The sequence below is a fragment of the Lynx canadensis genome, chromosome B3 (assembly GCF_007474595.2).
Source record: "Lynx canadensis isolate LIC74 chromosome B3, mLynCan4.pri.v2, whole genome shotgun sequence".
In the NCBI taxonomy this organism is placed as follows: Eukaryota; Metazoa; Chordata; class Mammalia; order Carnivora; family Felidae; genus Lynx; species Lynx canadensis.
Genome location: NC_044308.2, coordinates 116,937,121 through 116,953,921, shown reverse-complemented (window position 1 = coordinate 116,953,921; position 16,801 = coordinate 116,937,121). Strand labels below are relative to the sequence as shown.

General features: G+C 43.3%; 1 protein-coding gene across 12 annotated transcripts in view; it reads right to left on the bottom strand.

Moving 5' to 3' along the window:
* Positions 1 to 850: 850 nt before the first annotated feature.
* SIPA1L1 (signal induced proliferation associated 1 like 1) overlaps positions 851 to 16,801 on the bottom strand; it is a 362,478-nt gene continuing 346,527 nt past the window's right edge. For 10 of the 12 annotated variants that reach the window (XM_030319459.1, XM_030319465.1, XM_030319461.1 and 7 more), the window contains 4 exons: positions 5,668 to 5,814; positions 4,247 to 4,361; positions 1,889 to 1,973; positions 851 to 1,247 (listed from right to left, as the gene is read on the bottom strand). In XM_030319459.1, the coding sequence (XP_030175319.1) occupies positions 1,104 to 1,247; positions 1,889 to 1,973; positions 4,247 to 4,361; positions 5,668 to 5,814 (491 nt within the window). In that variant the 3' untranslated portion in view covers positions 851 to 1,103. The remainder of the gene's footprint in view (positions 1,248 to 1,888; positions 1,974 to 4,246; positions 4,362 to 5,667; positions 5,815 to 16,801) is intronic. The other 2 variants (XM_030319468.1, XM_030319470.1) reach the window with 1 other exon arrangement.

The following is a 16,801-nucleotide window of genomic DNA, read 5'->3' as shown; positions in this document are numbered from 1 at the left end:
AAAGGGATTCAGCAAATGCCGTGCTTAAATCGCACACTGGGACATGCAGGTTTCAAAGCCCATTCTGTCATCACGGTCGTTGCTCCTAACAAGCAAGCAGGAAACATTTTAACATTCACTTTCCCTAGTTATAAACACTGGTGAAATCTGGCTTTGGAGAGGATTGATTAATTAATTAATTAATATGGTCATTTTGAGGGCGCCAAAGAGCCCAATTTTGCCACATTGTCATCTTTAAACACCTCGAACAAAAGCTATACTTTTGACCAAAATGCAAACGAGTCTGGAGGAATTCTGAACCCAATGAACGTCTGGAGCCAGGAAGCCGTGGAGAGGCGGACTCCAAGCTGGTGGGACTCAGTCACACCAGACAAAAAGGGGTCCAGCTCCGAGAAGCACACACCTGGGCCCATCTGCCTGGGGAAAGGAAGCAGGGGAGGAGTTACGTCACAATGCGGACAGGAAGGGGGCGTGGCCCGAGGCACGAGCCCGGTCTCTGGTGCACCTGGCGGTAACCCTGACCTGCCCACAGTGGCTAAGATAGGGACAAGGGCACTAGCTCATGCACGGGCCATTCAAGGGAGGCAGGCGTTTTCTTAAAGCACCTTCCTCCCCGGACGTTTTAGGAACAGAGGTAAGGAAATCCCCCTCCCTAAACAAACAACTTTTAAAAACTTTATTAGGAGCAATGACATTTGTCAGGATAAGGAGGGAAAGCTTGGGTTACCTGAAATAGATCAGAGCTAATGGAAATAGAGGCAGATGGGCCAGGACAGCCTAGGCCCACTTTTTTTTTTCTTTTTTTTAAATACATAACAGATAAAGATATTGTGCAAAAAAATAAAGACATTCACATTTTAGCAGTTAAACTTTTATTTTACTTTTTAAAATTTTTATTTACTTTTTCGTTTTTCTTTTCTACAAAAGGCAGATAATGATTGTTGATCTGCAATCGTGTTGTGCACTCCCCGAGAGGGGCCGGAGTAGGAGGCCGGGGAGGAGGGGTGGGGAGGCAGAGAATGCTTTCAGTGTCACGGCTAGGGACTGCCAAACCTCACCGGAGAGCACCCCCGTGCCCCCGGCTCCTGTCCCCTCAGCCTGCCCTAGCTCATGTCTATGGTGTTGAAGACCCACTCGGTGAACTTCTTGAGCTTGTCTGAGGCGTTCTGGGACTCCTCCTGCAGCCTCAGGTTGTCCTCCCGCAGGTGCTGGACCTCCGCCTGGAGGTGGGCTTTGTCTTCTTTTTCCTGGGAGGGAGGGGAGAGGAGAGAAGGGCTGGGAAGGGTGGCCAGGGATCTGTCTGTACCCTTCACCCACTTCTGTTCTTTATCCTAAACATCTGCTAACAACGTGTGAACGTGGCCTGGTACTAGACTCGCTCAAACCAGGGGACAGGTCTTCTGGAGACTCCCCACGGTTGGTTTCGGAAAGCCAACACATTCATGGGTCCTTGAGCATCTTCAAGAAGGACCATCTTAACTTTTGGACTATTGTTTTGGTGGCTGTTGGCTTAACTCAGTGAAAGCCACTCGAGCAACAAAACAACAATTCTTCTTGTGTGAAGAAGGGGTGTGAAAGCCCAGATTAACTATGAAGACGTGTGGGTCTGGGCTACTGACCCCTGAGACGAGGAGTGGGGAGGCCGAGAGAGGGCTCGGTGGGGCTGGCGGGGTTCGGGGGCTTTCACAATTGTTCTGCACGTGTGACAACGAAGGCCCTTCTTGCGCAGTGTGAGTCAGTGGGAACCGGGCTCCAGGTGGCCTGCGGAACACGTGTCCCGAGGAAACAGGGACAGACGGTCCACGTGGTCAGTCCACGGACACTACTTAAGAAGGGCGTTTGTTCAAGCACAATTTGCACGGACCAGGCACTTTGAGAATGTGTTTACCTTCTTCAAGTCTTCCCGGAGCATCTTCAGCATACCTTCCAGCTGGTCCACTTTGGACGCCAGAGTGGGAGAGGAATCCTTACTGCTGGGGGCAAGAGACAAAAGATGGGTGTCAGGAGAAACCTCTGTGGCTGGGTTTGTTTGGCCCTTTTTTAGTGAGGCCGCTGTATTTTTTTTTTATGTCAGATTACTCAGTACGGTGACCCAATGTGCGTTTTCACTTTAAAAAGGAAAAGGTAATCTTAACAAAAGGTAATACAAGGGTGAATGCAGCCAATCATTAGCTTCCTTTGTTACAGACGCTGTCACTTCATGACAAGAGAATACAAGAATACGGGACAGAAAGTGAGAACGGGCTCTGGCAGAGGGAGAGGCACTTTCTGGCAGACACAGCCGTCAAGCAGTGCGGTGCTCCCTGCTCTCTCCAGCGGCTTTGAGGAGAAGAGAGCCACTCCTCTGTGTGCAGAGGGGCTGATGTCAGCTCTGCCTCGGGGCAACCAGGATAGCTAGGTCTCTGGTTCCCCGTAAAACAGTCTGTGGTTACTCATCCGGCTGCAGCTAAGGTATCGTGCTCTTGTCTTGAAAGCTTGTCTAAATATCTTAAAATAGTTAAAAAATAAGACCACAGGTTTCAAAAGCTTGTCAGTCCAACCTTAATGTCTCCTTGGCTATTGTGATGAGCAAACAAGGCCTGCAATTTTCTTTCTCCCAATTTACCTAAGTGCTATAGCAATGCCAGGCCAGTGGGGTACCAAAAAAACAAACAAAAAAAACACCCGTTAGAGGATGAGACAGCCGGGCAAAGGCTGAAGACCCTTGTCAACTGTTCTTCGTCCAACTCCTGTCTACCTGAACTCAAGCTGTGGAAAGTTCCCGTGAGTTCCAGCCAGATACGCCACCTCAGAGTCACACAACCAAGAATCTAGAGCCTTCCGCTGGGATTACACATGGCTACCACTTCGCAGAGGTCAAAAGGGAAGGTACAGACAGACCGAAGTTTTGGAATCAAGAAAAGGCAGTCTCGAACTGTGTTGATGTCTTTGGCTAATTCTAGACCTAATTCTAGATCTACAAGCCCAAAAGGCAAAACTCACAGTGCAACAAATGAAATTATAAGAATCTGCAAACTTTTAAGATGGGGGACGACCAGTTCAAACCCTTAGCAGCCTATCTTGACTTGCGAAGGTTTGCAAAGTGAATTTTGTGTCTGTGTACGCCTTGAGTTTTAAGAACACATTTAACTTCATTTATTTGTTCACTGAACAAAAAGAAAAGTGCCAACCATCACCCTCATCTTATGATTCCACAAAGATTTAAGAACTAGTTGGCTCAATAATCCTTAGGAAGATGGACTTGTTCATTCAGACTTCTCCCTGCTGGAGGAGGCCCCACCCTCGGTGGGTTTTTTCCTTAAAGTTCTCAACGGCCAAGCTAACTGCAGCCCTCCCACCAGAGACACCTCTATGATAGGAGTGAACGCGGCCTCCATTATACTTCTGACCAACAACACATTCCTCCTCTTCTCTCTTCTGAAGGGCATTTCCTTGCACACTTGCTCCGAGGAGTCTTCAGGAACAGGTCCCACAGGCTGTCTGGATAACCTATGCCGACCTCACTTTTCCTATTGTCTGTTTCTGACCAAGTTTTAGAGATACCTGGATTCTTAACTGCCCTCAAGAGGTTTTAAAGGGAGATTCAAATTGATGAAATTATTCTGTGTCAAGGAGCGCCTACTGCGTGTACCATGGCAGCCCATGGGCTGCTTTAATATCCATAATATGACACATACATATCCAACATCCTCACCGCTTGAAACACAGGGAAAATGGAAGTCTGCCTCTACACAGTTAAAACCGAAGTCAAAATCCCAGCTCCTAACTCTTAAGAAAACCCTCAAGGCCTCAGTCATTGCTTGCCTTTCATTCTGTATCTGATCTCTCTTACCCACCCTGGGGACCCAGACCTAATGTAGCTCTGAAGCTGCCCCCTGGGACCTGCAAAGATCGCGCCATGTTCCCGAGCATGACCAACTGAGAGCAGAGGGACAGATTCCAAAACCAGGCTCAAGGCTACAAGGCAAGTGATTTTTCTTACCTTACCTGATAAGCCCCGAGGGCATACGTGTATCACAATGTCAAATAATGATGACTATTCATGATTCTAAGTCACCAAGAACAGTTTAATCATGTTTACGGTACTTAGTTACAAAGCGTTCTAAAATGTGATGAGCCTGGCCCTGTGCTGCTGAGCTTTGAGCAGCTAATCCACGTGGCCTCCGTCTCCTCTTCCCCACACTTGCTGTCACTAGAGGAGGCGACACACGGTGCAGGGCGGTGGCCTCACCACTGGGTAACCGACCTGCTGTAAGACTTCATCTGGGCCAGTGCCTGCTCCTCCAGCTGGTCACTGTTGGACGCGGCACTCAAGGGGCGGTGGTTTTCATCAGCAGCAGCAAAGAAGGAGGCTCTCTGGACTGGAAGGGAGAGAAGAAGCCATTCAGGATGTTAGAGCCACATCCTAGGTCCTATCTCTCAAACGTCAACAGCTGGCCTACACCGAGGGTCAGATCTGAACAGTGTGTGCAGAGGCCTCCGAAACCTAGCTCCTGACCCGTGTAGGAAAAAATTACTGTTGAAGCAGTAAGAGGACAGTAGCGTTGTCAGTTCTCTTTGAAAAATACTTGTGAATCGATTTGTAGTCCTCCTTTCATTACTCATCAAAGTAGCATTCTATGAAATGTTTCCCTGGAAACGGGCATTGTGCCAAATTTCCAGACCAAGGCTTTCCACCGGGTGAGGATATAAAATGCACTTCTAGAAATGTTTTCCACAAGATAGCTGGCTATCTCCGTTGGCTTCAGCCAAAGTCCAACCATACGTATTCCAAAATATACCAAACCAAAAACGAGCCAAGAAAACGAAATCAGTTTGAAAAACCTCTCGTTAAAAACTCAAAACTGCTTCCATCTTAGATAAAAGAGTGACCAACAAATCGAAAGTTAAAATCAAGACAGTACTGGGGAAGTACCATCAGCTAACATGGGGACAGATGCCCTGTGGACTCCACCATGGTGGCCGGACTTCTGAATTCTGTGGCCTAATCCATTTCTCCTGAAAACTCTAGCTTGACTGAATAGCTACATTCAATTCTTCAAGCAAGAGCAAGACAAGCCCCAAACCATTCATCTGCTATCACCGTTTTTTAAAGAGTATTTCCAGAGAGTTTACATTGATGAACATAGAGTGAAGTCAGTCTATTCAAAACAGGTATTTGACAATTTTTGTCCACATACACAGCATTACATTTAGTCACGGGAAATGTGCTACCAGAGTCCGGAGAGGTGAACAAGGAGCACAAAGAGACTGGGGCCAGCCAAGTGGACCAAGCATCCTAACAGATCCAACCACGACTTTGCAATGATGTCTTTATGATGCGGTGAAAGACTCTCTCTGGACGTGTGATCTCTTCAGTCAAGTGACAGCTGGGATTCCCCCCACACCCTGCCCTCCCCACGCATGGGCAGGTGAGGCACAATGCTGTGAATTCCTCTGTGGAGGAGATGGCAGGCTCCACCTGTTTAAATCACGCAACGTGTGCCCCTACCAAGTACTCGGTAACTGTGGGTTCAACTGTTTCTGGCTCTGCCGGTCAAGTCCATGTGCTGTCGGGGTGTTGGAGGAAACCGAGTGGACAGGGACGGACCGGAGCCTCGCACCGCCCAAAACCCAGGGTGGCCCTGCCGGTCCTGTGCTGTCCTGTTTGGTCTGCAGCAGACTCACCCTCATAGGCCTTCGCAGCGTCCACCAGGTTGGACCAATCCAAATCCGCAGCAGCATCGGGCAGGGGCATCAGGCCAGGGTCGGGCATGGGTGGCCTTCGAGTCTCCTGGACGTCAGTGAGGGAGCTGTCCGAGGCTGAGAACTCTCCTACAGGAAGAGAAGAAAGATCAGATACTTCTCATGCCCACAGGAGAACCGCTCAAGGTCTCACCCAGTTCCTGTTACCACAGCAGATTTCTAACTCAGTTGTTTGGAATCTGTTTCTAATCCAGCAGGCCACGAGGGGCTGTCCTAAAGCTGATGTGAACCAGGAACTGGCTTCTTCTAGTCTTAACTCATTTTTCAATAACCTCCCTCTATCTCATTTCTAGTAGCGTAAGACACAGAAAAGTTAGTTTTGCACCCAGGCAACATGTCTGCTTTTGTGGAAGCTGTCTACAGTGGGGCCCAGGGTGGCTCCAGTGTCTTGCTTTTTTTCAGTCAAGGATTCAGGCTAGGATGCTGAAGTGTGGTTTGACAGACAACTGGGGTTTGAAGCCAGACCAGGAAGCTTGTTGGTATCTGTTCCAGGGGATAGTAGGGTCGTTCTCACTGGACTGGGACCCAGACTCTGACCCACCTGCCTGTGGACCCCCTGCACCCCTGGGGCAGGAGAGACAGACTTCTCCCCAGACCCCGCTGACCCTGTACCCTGGGGATGTGTCTGCAGGGCGGTGTGAGCACCGAAACAGATGATGTGAGGGTGCTCGATTATCCAGATGGGAGTTCCTACAAGAAGGGGATGTTAGGATTGGTGCTGGCCTTCTTCCCCTTCCCAAGGGCACAAGGAGCTACTCTTGGGACTGGTTTGGGATCACAGCAGTGCCACAGCCTGAGCTGCGACAGAGAGTGAGCCACCAGTAGGCTGCTAGTGCTCAAGTTCATAGGGCAGAGAACAGAGGGGGAGGGCTGCTGGGCTCATGACGTGGAAATGCTCTCAACAGGGCAGAGTGTGACTGCAGCACTAAAATCCATGCCAACGTGAGCTAAAAGCTCAGCTGAAATCACTAAGTGGCTCCAGAAATACCTGTTTACAAGGAGTTAAAAAGTTTCACCAATTATGATAGCTTGGTAAACCAGAGTATATTTAGTGCTTGTTTTCCCTTTCAAATTACATAAAGAACTGCTCTGAACTGCAGCTGCCAGTTATTAATGTGCTTAAAATTAGCAAAATTATGAGTAAATGGAAATCAACAAATACTGCCAGATATTAAACGCTTTGCTCTGTTTAAACCTGCTCCCACCAAGGGTAAGTGGGTGGAACAATTTTGTGTGTCACTCACAACCCCTCTGCCCTTTTCTCTCTGGTGCCCAAATTTCCATACGTGAAAAAGAAGTTGCTGCTTCCGCGTTGCCCAAACACATTTCAGTGACAGTCACTGAAACAAGGGCTGAGGGATCAGCCCAACAAGGCTTGCTCCATTCTGGACAGGGGGGCACACTGGGCTGCTGGCTGACTTTCAGGAAAGTGAGAAGACATGGCTTCCTTGGCTGGACAATGACTGTGGGTGTGATTTCCAGGTCGCTTAGAACGGAAGCCTCTAGAAGACAGGGTCTCCTTTGACACGACCCACGCAGACACGCCTTCACAAAGGGTTTGTCACAGGAGCAACGGAATGCAGGGAAGAGGAACACCAATGCGGAGGCACAAGGGGAGAAAAGGGTAGGGCCTATTTGGTCACCACCAGGAGGTTTTTTTTTTTTTTTTCTTCTAGAGTCTAGATGGTAAGAAGTGGTCATTTCGTGTGTCAACTGGTTCATTGGAGGGTGACCTCGTGGAGAAAAGAGAAGCCAGACAGGGGAGAGGAAGCAGCTGGAATCTGAGAGAAGCTGGCATGATCCCTGAGTGATGTCTGCCATCGGCGAGAAGGGGACCGTAGAGGGGAGCAGGGAGAAAGCAAACGAGGCAAGCAGGAGAGTCAAAGAAAACACTGCTCCAAAGAAGTAGCAAAGAAAGGAAGAGAAAGGTGAGTACAAATGGAGGCAGAATGTGAAATAAGGGCAGACAGGCATAATAAACAAGCAGGACCAGAGGTTCTATAATAGGCATCTGCTGGGCTGGGTCACAGTGGGGAGGGTGGGTGCAGAACCCTGGAATATAGGTGGATAGAGAGAGGAGAAAGGAAAAGAACAAATTTAAACCCATAGTCCCAGAATATGGCCTTTAATAAAATTGGGATCTAGTTAGGTCACAGAGCAAACAAGGTATTTATGAACCAAAGGCAAGAACATGGAGGTGCCTGGCATCAATACTATGCCTTTCCCTAAGCTAGTACTTGCCTGCTCACCAAATGAATGAACTGACAATGACTGGTGGACACCACAGGCAATACTCTCACAGTCAAGGAAAGATAGAACAATGGAAAGTCTGGGTTCATATGGTAGCTGGAGGGAGCCAGTGGATACAAGTCTCTAAAAAATAATTTAATGTTAGCCAAATCTGCCCAATCATAGTAAGCAGCTGGGAAGTTTGGTAAAAATATAATGCCAAAACTATACCTGTGTATTAAAATTGAAATTCAGCAGGTCTTGGGTAAGGTCTGGAAATCTTACCAAGCATGCCAGGAGGAGGTTTTTAGATGCATCTGGAGTCTCAGTTTTTATGGCTGCCACCCAGGGGATGCCCCTTGCTCACCTGGCTCTGGTGGCTGCAAGGGGGTGGGGTGGGGTGGGGAGGGCTTCGTTCCTGGGTCCTATGGGATTTAAACAATTGGAGGGACAGTTCTTGACAGGCTACCACCAGCAGGGCACTGCACAGAGAGCAGACCAAAACAACTGCTAGTCTTCCTGTGACAGAGGCTTATTTGCTTGTTCTGGAGCTTTGGCCTAGGGGCAGGCTACAGGTTTGGCACACAGCTAGGGGCCCACAGAGGTGCTCACAGGGCACAGAGGCCAGTGGATGCGATCTTTGTGCTTGCCCTCTGCTTTCCTCCGGCCTGCTGTTCTCAGAAATGAACTTATACACTCATCTAGTGTGCTGATTTTTATGACTGGCCATCCAAGGTGACACTATGAAATCGCCTGGCTCTGGCGGCCAGTGGGGCTTACACTTGTGGTCCCACAGGACTGTTTAGATTTGTATACTTGCTGCCAGAGTGTCTGGTTTACAATCAGTCTAAGTCTAGCTGCTGAGATCCTTCCCTTTGGGGACACTGGTCTTGGCACACCCCCAACTACTGAGATCCATTAAAAATAAAATGGGCCCTTTGGACAATCACAAAGGTTTGAGAGACAAGAAAGAGCTAGGGCAGGGTTGAACAGCAAGGTTCATCTCCCACATGAGGCCACTCCTTTAAGACTGGGAGAGGCAGCTGTCTTATCTAATACATAGACCAACACAAGGAGTCCAGACAAAGGAGGAAACAGAGGACTATGTAACAAACAAAAGAACAAGATAAAATCATAGGAAAAGTCCTTAATGAAATGGACCTAAGTAACCTGCCTGACAAAGAGTTCAAGGTAACAGTCATAAAGATGCTCACTGAACTTGGGAGAAGAATGGATGCACACAGTGATAACTTCAACAAAAAGAAAATACAAGAAAATATTAAATAGAAGTTACAGAGCTTCAGGATACAATAATTGAACTGAAAATTATACTAAAGAGGTTCAACAGCAGATTAGATGAAGCAGAAGAAAGGATCAGTGGATTCGAAGACAAGGCAATGGAACTCACCCAATCAGAGCAGCAAAAAGGAAAAAGAATGAAAAAGAGTGAAAATAGCTTAAGGGACCTATAGGGCAACATCACACAGACCAACATTTGCATTATAGGGATCCAAGGAGGAGAAGAGAGCGAAAGGGGCTGAAAAGTACCCTAACCTGGGGAAGGAAACATCCATCCAGATCCAGGAAGATCAGAGAGTTCCAGATAAGATGAACGTAAAGGGACCCACACCAAGACACATTACAATTCAAATCTCCAAAATTAGATAAGGAGAGTATCTTAAAAGCAGCAAAACAACTTGTTATGTACAAGTGAATCCCCGTTAAGACTTCAGCAGAAGCTTTTCCAGACCAGAAGGGAGTGGCATGATGTACTCAAAATGCTGAAAGAAAAAACTGCCAACCAAGAATCTTCTACCCAACTAAGTTGTCCTTCAGAATTGAAGATGGGATAAAGAGTTTTCCAGACAAACAAAAACTAAGTTCAACACAACTAGACTAGCCTTACAAGAAACATTTAAGGGACTTCTTTAAGCTGAAAAAAAAAGAGTGCTAATTAGTACAAGAAAACATTCAAGTATAAATCTTACTGGAAAAGGTAAACATATAGGAAAACATACTAAACATATTAGTAAAATAATTACTTATAAGCCTAGTATGAAGGTTAAAAAACAAAATAGAAGTAACTATTTTACTGTTGGCCCTTCAACAACACAGGTTTGAACCACATGGTTCTATGTGGACTTTTTTCTATCAATATTTTGGAAAAAGTTTTGGAGATTTGCAACCGTTTGAAAAACTTGCAGACAAACCACGTAGCTTAGAAATAGCAAAAAAAGTAAGGATGTCATGAATGCATAAAATATATATGTCTATTATAAAAAGTTAAAATTCATTAAAACTTGCACATACAGTACATGGCACCACTCACAGATGAGAGAAATATGAACAAAGATGTGGTATTAAATCATAATTGCACAAAATTAACTAGAGTACATACTGCATCCTACTGCAGTGATTTTGTAGCTACTTCCTGTTGCTATCGCAGGGAGGCCTGGTGTGGAACGTATATCCACTCAAAATGCAAGTGAGGCTAATCACCTCCACATGAGCAGTTCTTCTCACCGGTAAACTGGGTATCACAGTAAAAAGTGATCTCCGTTCTCATATACTTTTCATTGTGTTTAGTGCAATACCATGAACCCTGAATAACACCATGGGACCCATTCTAAGTGCTACTAGCGATGCTCAAAGTTTTCCCCAAAAGCAGAAAGACATGAAATTACACAAAAAAAGTTTAACTGCTTGATATGTATCATAGATTGAGGTCTGCTCCTGTAGCCGCCTGCCATTTTGAGCTAAATGAATCTTGCCTAAGGACCATTGTGAAAAAAGAAGAGGAGATTCATGAAGCCGATGCTGCAGCTGTGCCAGTAAGCACGAAAGCCTCGTACTTTCTGTGAAATATCTTTTTATCTCATATTCAAAATGCAGCTCTTATGTGGGTGCAGGACTGCTGATAAGAAAGGCATTCCTGCAGACACTAATAGGATTCACGAAAAAACCAAAGTCATCACGTGACAATGCAAAGCAAAAGGAAGGTGAAAGATTTGAAGCTGTAGAATTTAATGCCAGCAAAGGATCGTTTGATAATTTTAGAAAGAGGCTTGGTTTTACAAATGCTCAAGATAACCAGAGGAGCAGTTCCACCAACCAAGAGGCAGCAGACAAGTTCCCAGATGCCATTTAGAAAATCATTGAGGAGAAAGGATATCTGCCTGAATGGGATTTAATGCAGACAAAATCTCTATTCTGGCGTAAAATGCCATAAGAGACACTTATCATTTACTCCATATGAAGACAAGTGTGCAGCAGGAAGGGATAGGCTAACTCTACTATTTTGTGCAAGTGCAGTTCAGGTTAGGATCAGGACTGCCCTTATCTATAAACTCACTCACCTCTGAGCCCTGAAGGGAAGTAATACCAGCTTCCAGTCTTCTGGTTGTACCAGAAGGCCTGGACAATGAGGACTGTTTTTCTGGACTGGTTCCATTGATGCTTTGTCCATGAAGTCAGGAAGTACCTTGCCATTAAGGAACTGCCTTTTAAAGTTCTTTGATATTGGACAATGGCCCTGGCCACCCAGAACCCCACGAGTTCAATACCAAAGGGTTGGTTTACTTGCCCCCAAACACGACATCTCTAATTCAGCCTCCAGATCATGGAGTCATAAGAACCTTTAAGACTGATTACACAGTACTCTTTGAAAAGGACTGTCAACACTATGGAAGAGAACCGTGATAGAGAAAACACCATGAAATTCATGAAATCGTCATTAGAGAGGAAGCTGTGAAAACCACCAAGCCCAAAATAATAAACTCCTGCTCAAGAAAACGGTCCAGATGTTGTGCAGGACTTCACAGGATTGATGACAGAACCGACCAAGGAAATCATGAAGGAGCCTATGGACATGGGAAAAAAAAGGCAGGAGGTGAAGGGTTTCAACATGTAGATCTTGGGGAAAGCCAAGAGCTAACAGACACCACACCAGAGGAATTAACAGAAGATGACTTGATGGAGAGGAGTATTTCCAAACCAGTGCCAGATGATGAGACGTAGAAGAAGCAGTGCCAGAAAACAAATTGTCACAGAAGAGTTCGGATTATGCAGAACTGCTTTTGACTTCTTTACAACAAGAACCTATGATGTGGACACTGAAAGGAAAGCTAGTGGAGGGTCATTATTGTATAGAAACATATTCAGAGAAATGAAAAAGCAAAAAAGTCAGAAATTGCAGTGTATTTCCATAGTTACACGGAACGTGTCTGCCTCCCCCACTTCTGTTGCCACCTCTGCTGGCCCTGAGACGGCATGGCTAACCCCTCGTCTTTCTCCCTCTCCTCGGCCTACTCAGTGTGAAGATGGGGTGAAGACCTTTACGATCCACTTCCGCTTCATGAATAGTAAGTAATCATCAGGCCATACAACTAATAAACTTACCTATTGTGTATGTAAGTGTTTTCATGTGAAAATCTAGTAACTGTACAGCAAGAACTGTAGGAGGTACCTGTGTGTCATCATCGTCATGGTTGAAATAGTCATCATGCAATGTGCCAGTCTCGTATGGGAGTGAACAGCTTGTCCTTACATAGGCATAAGGTGAGTGATATTTAATATAAAAGTAATAACATTTTAGTGATCTTCCTGTTTTGTATTTTGCTTTCAAAGAATTACATTACCATAAAGTATTCCTCTCACTCGTAATTGGGAGAAAACTGCGTATCAGTCTATTGGAGGTTAAGTGTTTTTTATTTTTTAACATAACCATGTTTCTAAAACTGTGCTATACATATGACTAATACTTTATGCCATAAAACTTTTATAGCAATTCATTCATTAGTGTATATGCTAGGCTATTGTATCAATTCCACTAGGCTACCATAGAGCAATCATATTGCTGCTGCTTCATCATCAGTGCATAAATATTATCCTTGTAAATAAATATGCATTCCTTTTCACTTTTGATGGCTAGTGTTAATAATACGTGTGACATCTACAGTGTTTTGTATCATGAGACAAAGTTGGTGTAGGTACTGACCAATGATTAATCATGCAAGCAAACAAGGTGGACTTACAGTACAGTACTGTAAATGTACCTTCTCTTATAGTTTTCAATATTTTCTTTAGTTTTATTGTAAGAATACAGTATATAATACATACAAAATATTTACAAATGACTATGTTATTGGTAAGGCATCCAGTCAACAGTAGGCTATTAATAGTTATATTTTGGGAAAGTGAACAGTTATACACAGATTTTTTACTGTACAGGGGGTTGATACCTCATACCCCCTTGTTGCTTAAGGGTCAACTGTAACTAATTAAGGGATAAACAAGATAAAAAAGGTGTAAACTGTGACATCAAAAACAAATTGTTGGGGCGCCTGGGTGGCTCAGTCGGTTGGGCATCCGACTTCAGCTCAGGTCACGATCTCGCGGTCCGTGAGTTCGAGCCCTGCGTCAGGCTCTGGGCTGATGGCTCAGAGCCTGGAGCCTGCTTCTGATTCTGTGTCTCCCTCTCTCTGCCCCTCCCCCATTCATGCTCTTTCTCTGTCTCAAAAATAAATAAACGTTAAAAAAAAAAAATTAAAAAAAAAAAAAACATAAATTGTTGGGGGGGGGTTGTAAAAATGTAGAACTTTAGAATACTTTAAAACGTAAGCTGTTATGAACCAAAAGTAAAGTGTTATAAGTTGTTATATGAAAACCTAATGGTAACCACAAAGTAAAAACCTAACAATAGGTAATGCAAAAAATAAAGGGAAAAGAATTGTAGCACACCACTACAGAAAGTCATTAAACCACAAAGGAAGAGAGCTGAAGAAGAAAGGAACACAGAGGAACTACAAAACAGTAAAAAGTGTATTAGCTATCAATAATTACTTTAAATGTAAATGGACCATATTCTCCAATTAGAAGATACAGGGTGACTGTATAAAAAAAAACACAACCCCTCTATATACTTCTGTATATGTCTATATACTTCTTACTTCAGAAATAAGGACTCACACAGACTGAAAGTTAAGGAATGACAACAGATATTCCACGCAAATGGAAACCAAAGGAAAACTGGTATAGTTACCCTGCTATCAGACAAAAAAGACTTAAAACAAAGACACATAAGGATAAAGGGGCCAATCTAATAAGAGGATGTAACATTTGTATAGATTTATGCACCTAACATAGGAGTACCTAAATACATGAAACAAATATAAACAGACCTAAAATGAGAAACAGCAATTCAATAATAGGGGATATTTGCTAACCCACTTTCATCAATTGATAGATCATCTAGACAAAGTCAATTAGGAAATATCAGCCTTAAATGACACACTAGGCCAGATGGACTTAACAGCTCTATATAGAACATTCCATACAAAAGCAAAAGAATGTAATTCTTTTCAATCACACACAGAACATTCTCCAGAATGGATCATATGTTAAGTCACTGGTCTTAATAAATTTTAGATGACTGAAATTAAATCAAATATCGTTTCCCACTATAATGGTATGACACTAGAAATCAATTATGAGAAAAAGGAAAATTCACAAATACATGGAGACTAAATAACATGGTACTGAACAACCAATGGGTCAAAGAAGACATCACAAGAGATATCAAGAAATACTTTCAAAAGAATGAAAATGGAAATACAACATACCAAAGCTTATGGGATACAGCAAAAGCAGTTCTAAGAAGCAAGTTCATAGTGACAAATGCCTGCCTCAGGAAACATCTCAAATCAACAACCTAACTTTACAACTGAAGGGACTAGGCCCAAAGTTAGTAAAAGGAAGGCAGTAGCAGATCAGAGTGGAAATGTATGAAATAGAAACTAAAAAAAAAATAAAGAAACAAAATATAAAATTAACAGATCTTTAACTAGACTCACCAAGAAAAAAGAGAAGACTCAAAATCAGAAATGAAAGAAGAGACATTACAACTGATACCAGAGAAATACAGAGGATCTTAAAGAGACTACTACAAACAATTGTACACCAGCAAATTGCACAACCAAGACAAAATGCATAATCCCCATAAACACACAACCTACCAAGACTGAATCATGAAGATTATGAGACTGAGTGCTGCCTGCTATGCTAAGAAGGCATGAAGACTGAACCATGAAGAAACAGAAAATCTGAACAGACCCATTACTAGTAAAGAGATGGTTGGGAGGTTTGTGTCTACTGATTCAACCAAAAGCCCAGGAACAGAGGACTTTACTGGTGAATTCTACCAAACATTCAAAGAATTAATCCTTCTGAAGCTCTTCAAAAAAAGAAGAAGAAGAAAAAGGAACACTTCCAAACTCATTTTATGAGGCTAGCATTACCCAGATACCACAATTAGACAGGGACACCGTAAGAAAAAAAATCACAGGTCAATGTCTCTGATGAACATGGATGCAAAATTAGCAGACCGAATTCAGTGATACATTAAAAGGACCATATACTATGATCAAGGGGGATTTATCTCAGGGATGTAAGGATGGTTCAACATTCACAAATCAATCAATGTGATATATAACATTGACAAAATGAAGGATAAAAATCGTATAATCATCTCAATAGGTGCAGAAAAGGCATCTGACAAAAATCAACATCCACTTACGATAAAAACTCTCAAAATATGGGTATAGAGGGGATGTACTTTAACATAATAAAGGCCATATATGACAAGTCCAAAGCTGACATCACACTCAATGGTGAAAAGCTGAAAGCTTTCCCTCTAAGGTCAGGAACGAGACAAGGATGCACACTCTTATCATTCTGATTCTATAAAGTATTAGAAGTCCTAGCCAGAGCATTAAACAGGAAATAAAAGACATCCAAACATGAAGTAAAATTTACTATTTGCAGATGGCATATTATATTAGAGAACCCGAAAGACTCTGCCGAGAAACTCTTAAGAATTAATAAAGGAATTCAGTAAAGTTGCAAGATACCAAATCAATTCTCAAAAATCTGTTGCATTTCTATACACTAATAACAATATATCAGAAAGAATGATTAAGAAAACAATTGTATCAAAAGGAATAAAATACCCAGGAATAACTTTAACCAAGGAGGTAAAAGACCTGTACACTCTAAGCCATTAGACATCGATGAAAGAAACTGAAGACACAAATAAACGGAAGGTATTCCATGCTCATAATATTGTTAAAATGTCCATACTACCCAAAGCAATCTACAGAGTCAATGTGCAATTCCTATCAAAATTTTAATGGCATTTTTCACAGAAGGAGAACGAGCAATCTCAAAATTGTATGTAATTACAAAAGACTCTGACCAGCCAAAGCAATCTTGGAAAAAACAAAGCCAGAGGCATCACGATCCTGGATTTCAAACTATACTACAAAGCTACAGAAATCAAAAGAGTATGGTATTGGCATAAAAACAGATACATCAATGGAACAGAGAGCCCAGAAATAAACATATGCATACACGGTCAATTAGTTTATGACAAAGGGGCCAAGAATATCCAATAGGGAAAAGATGGTCTTTAATAAATGGTGCTGGGAAAACTGGACAGCCACATGCAAAAGAATGAAACCAGAGCACTATCTTAAACCAACGCAAAAAAGTTAACTCATTATGGATTAAAAACTTGATTGTAAGACCTGAAGCCATAAAGCTTCCAGAATGTTTTCTTCAGTAAGCTCCCTGACATCAGTTTTGACGATGACTTTTTGGACTTGACACCAAAAGCAAAAATAAACAAGTGGACTACCTGCAAACTAAAAGGCTTGTGCACAGCAAAGAAAACCATTAACAAAATGAAAAGGCAACCTATGGAATGAGAGAAAATATTTGTAAATCATATATGATAAGGGGGTAATATCCACAATGTATAAAGAACTCTTAC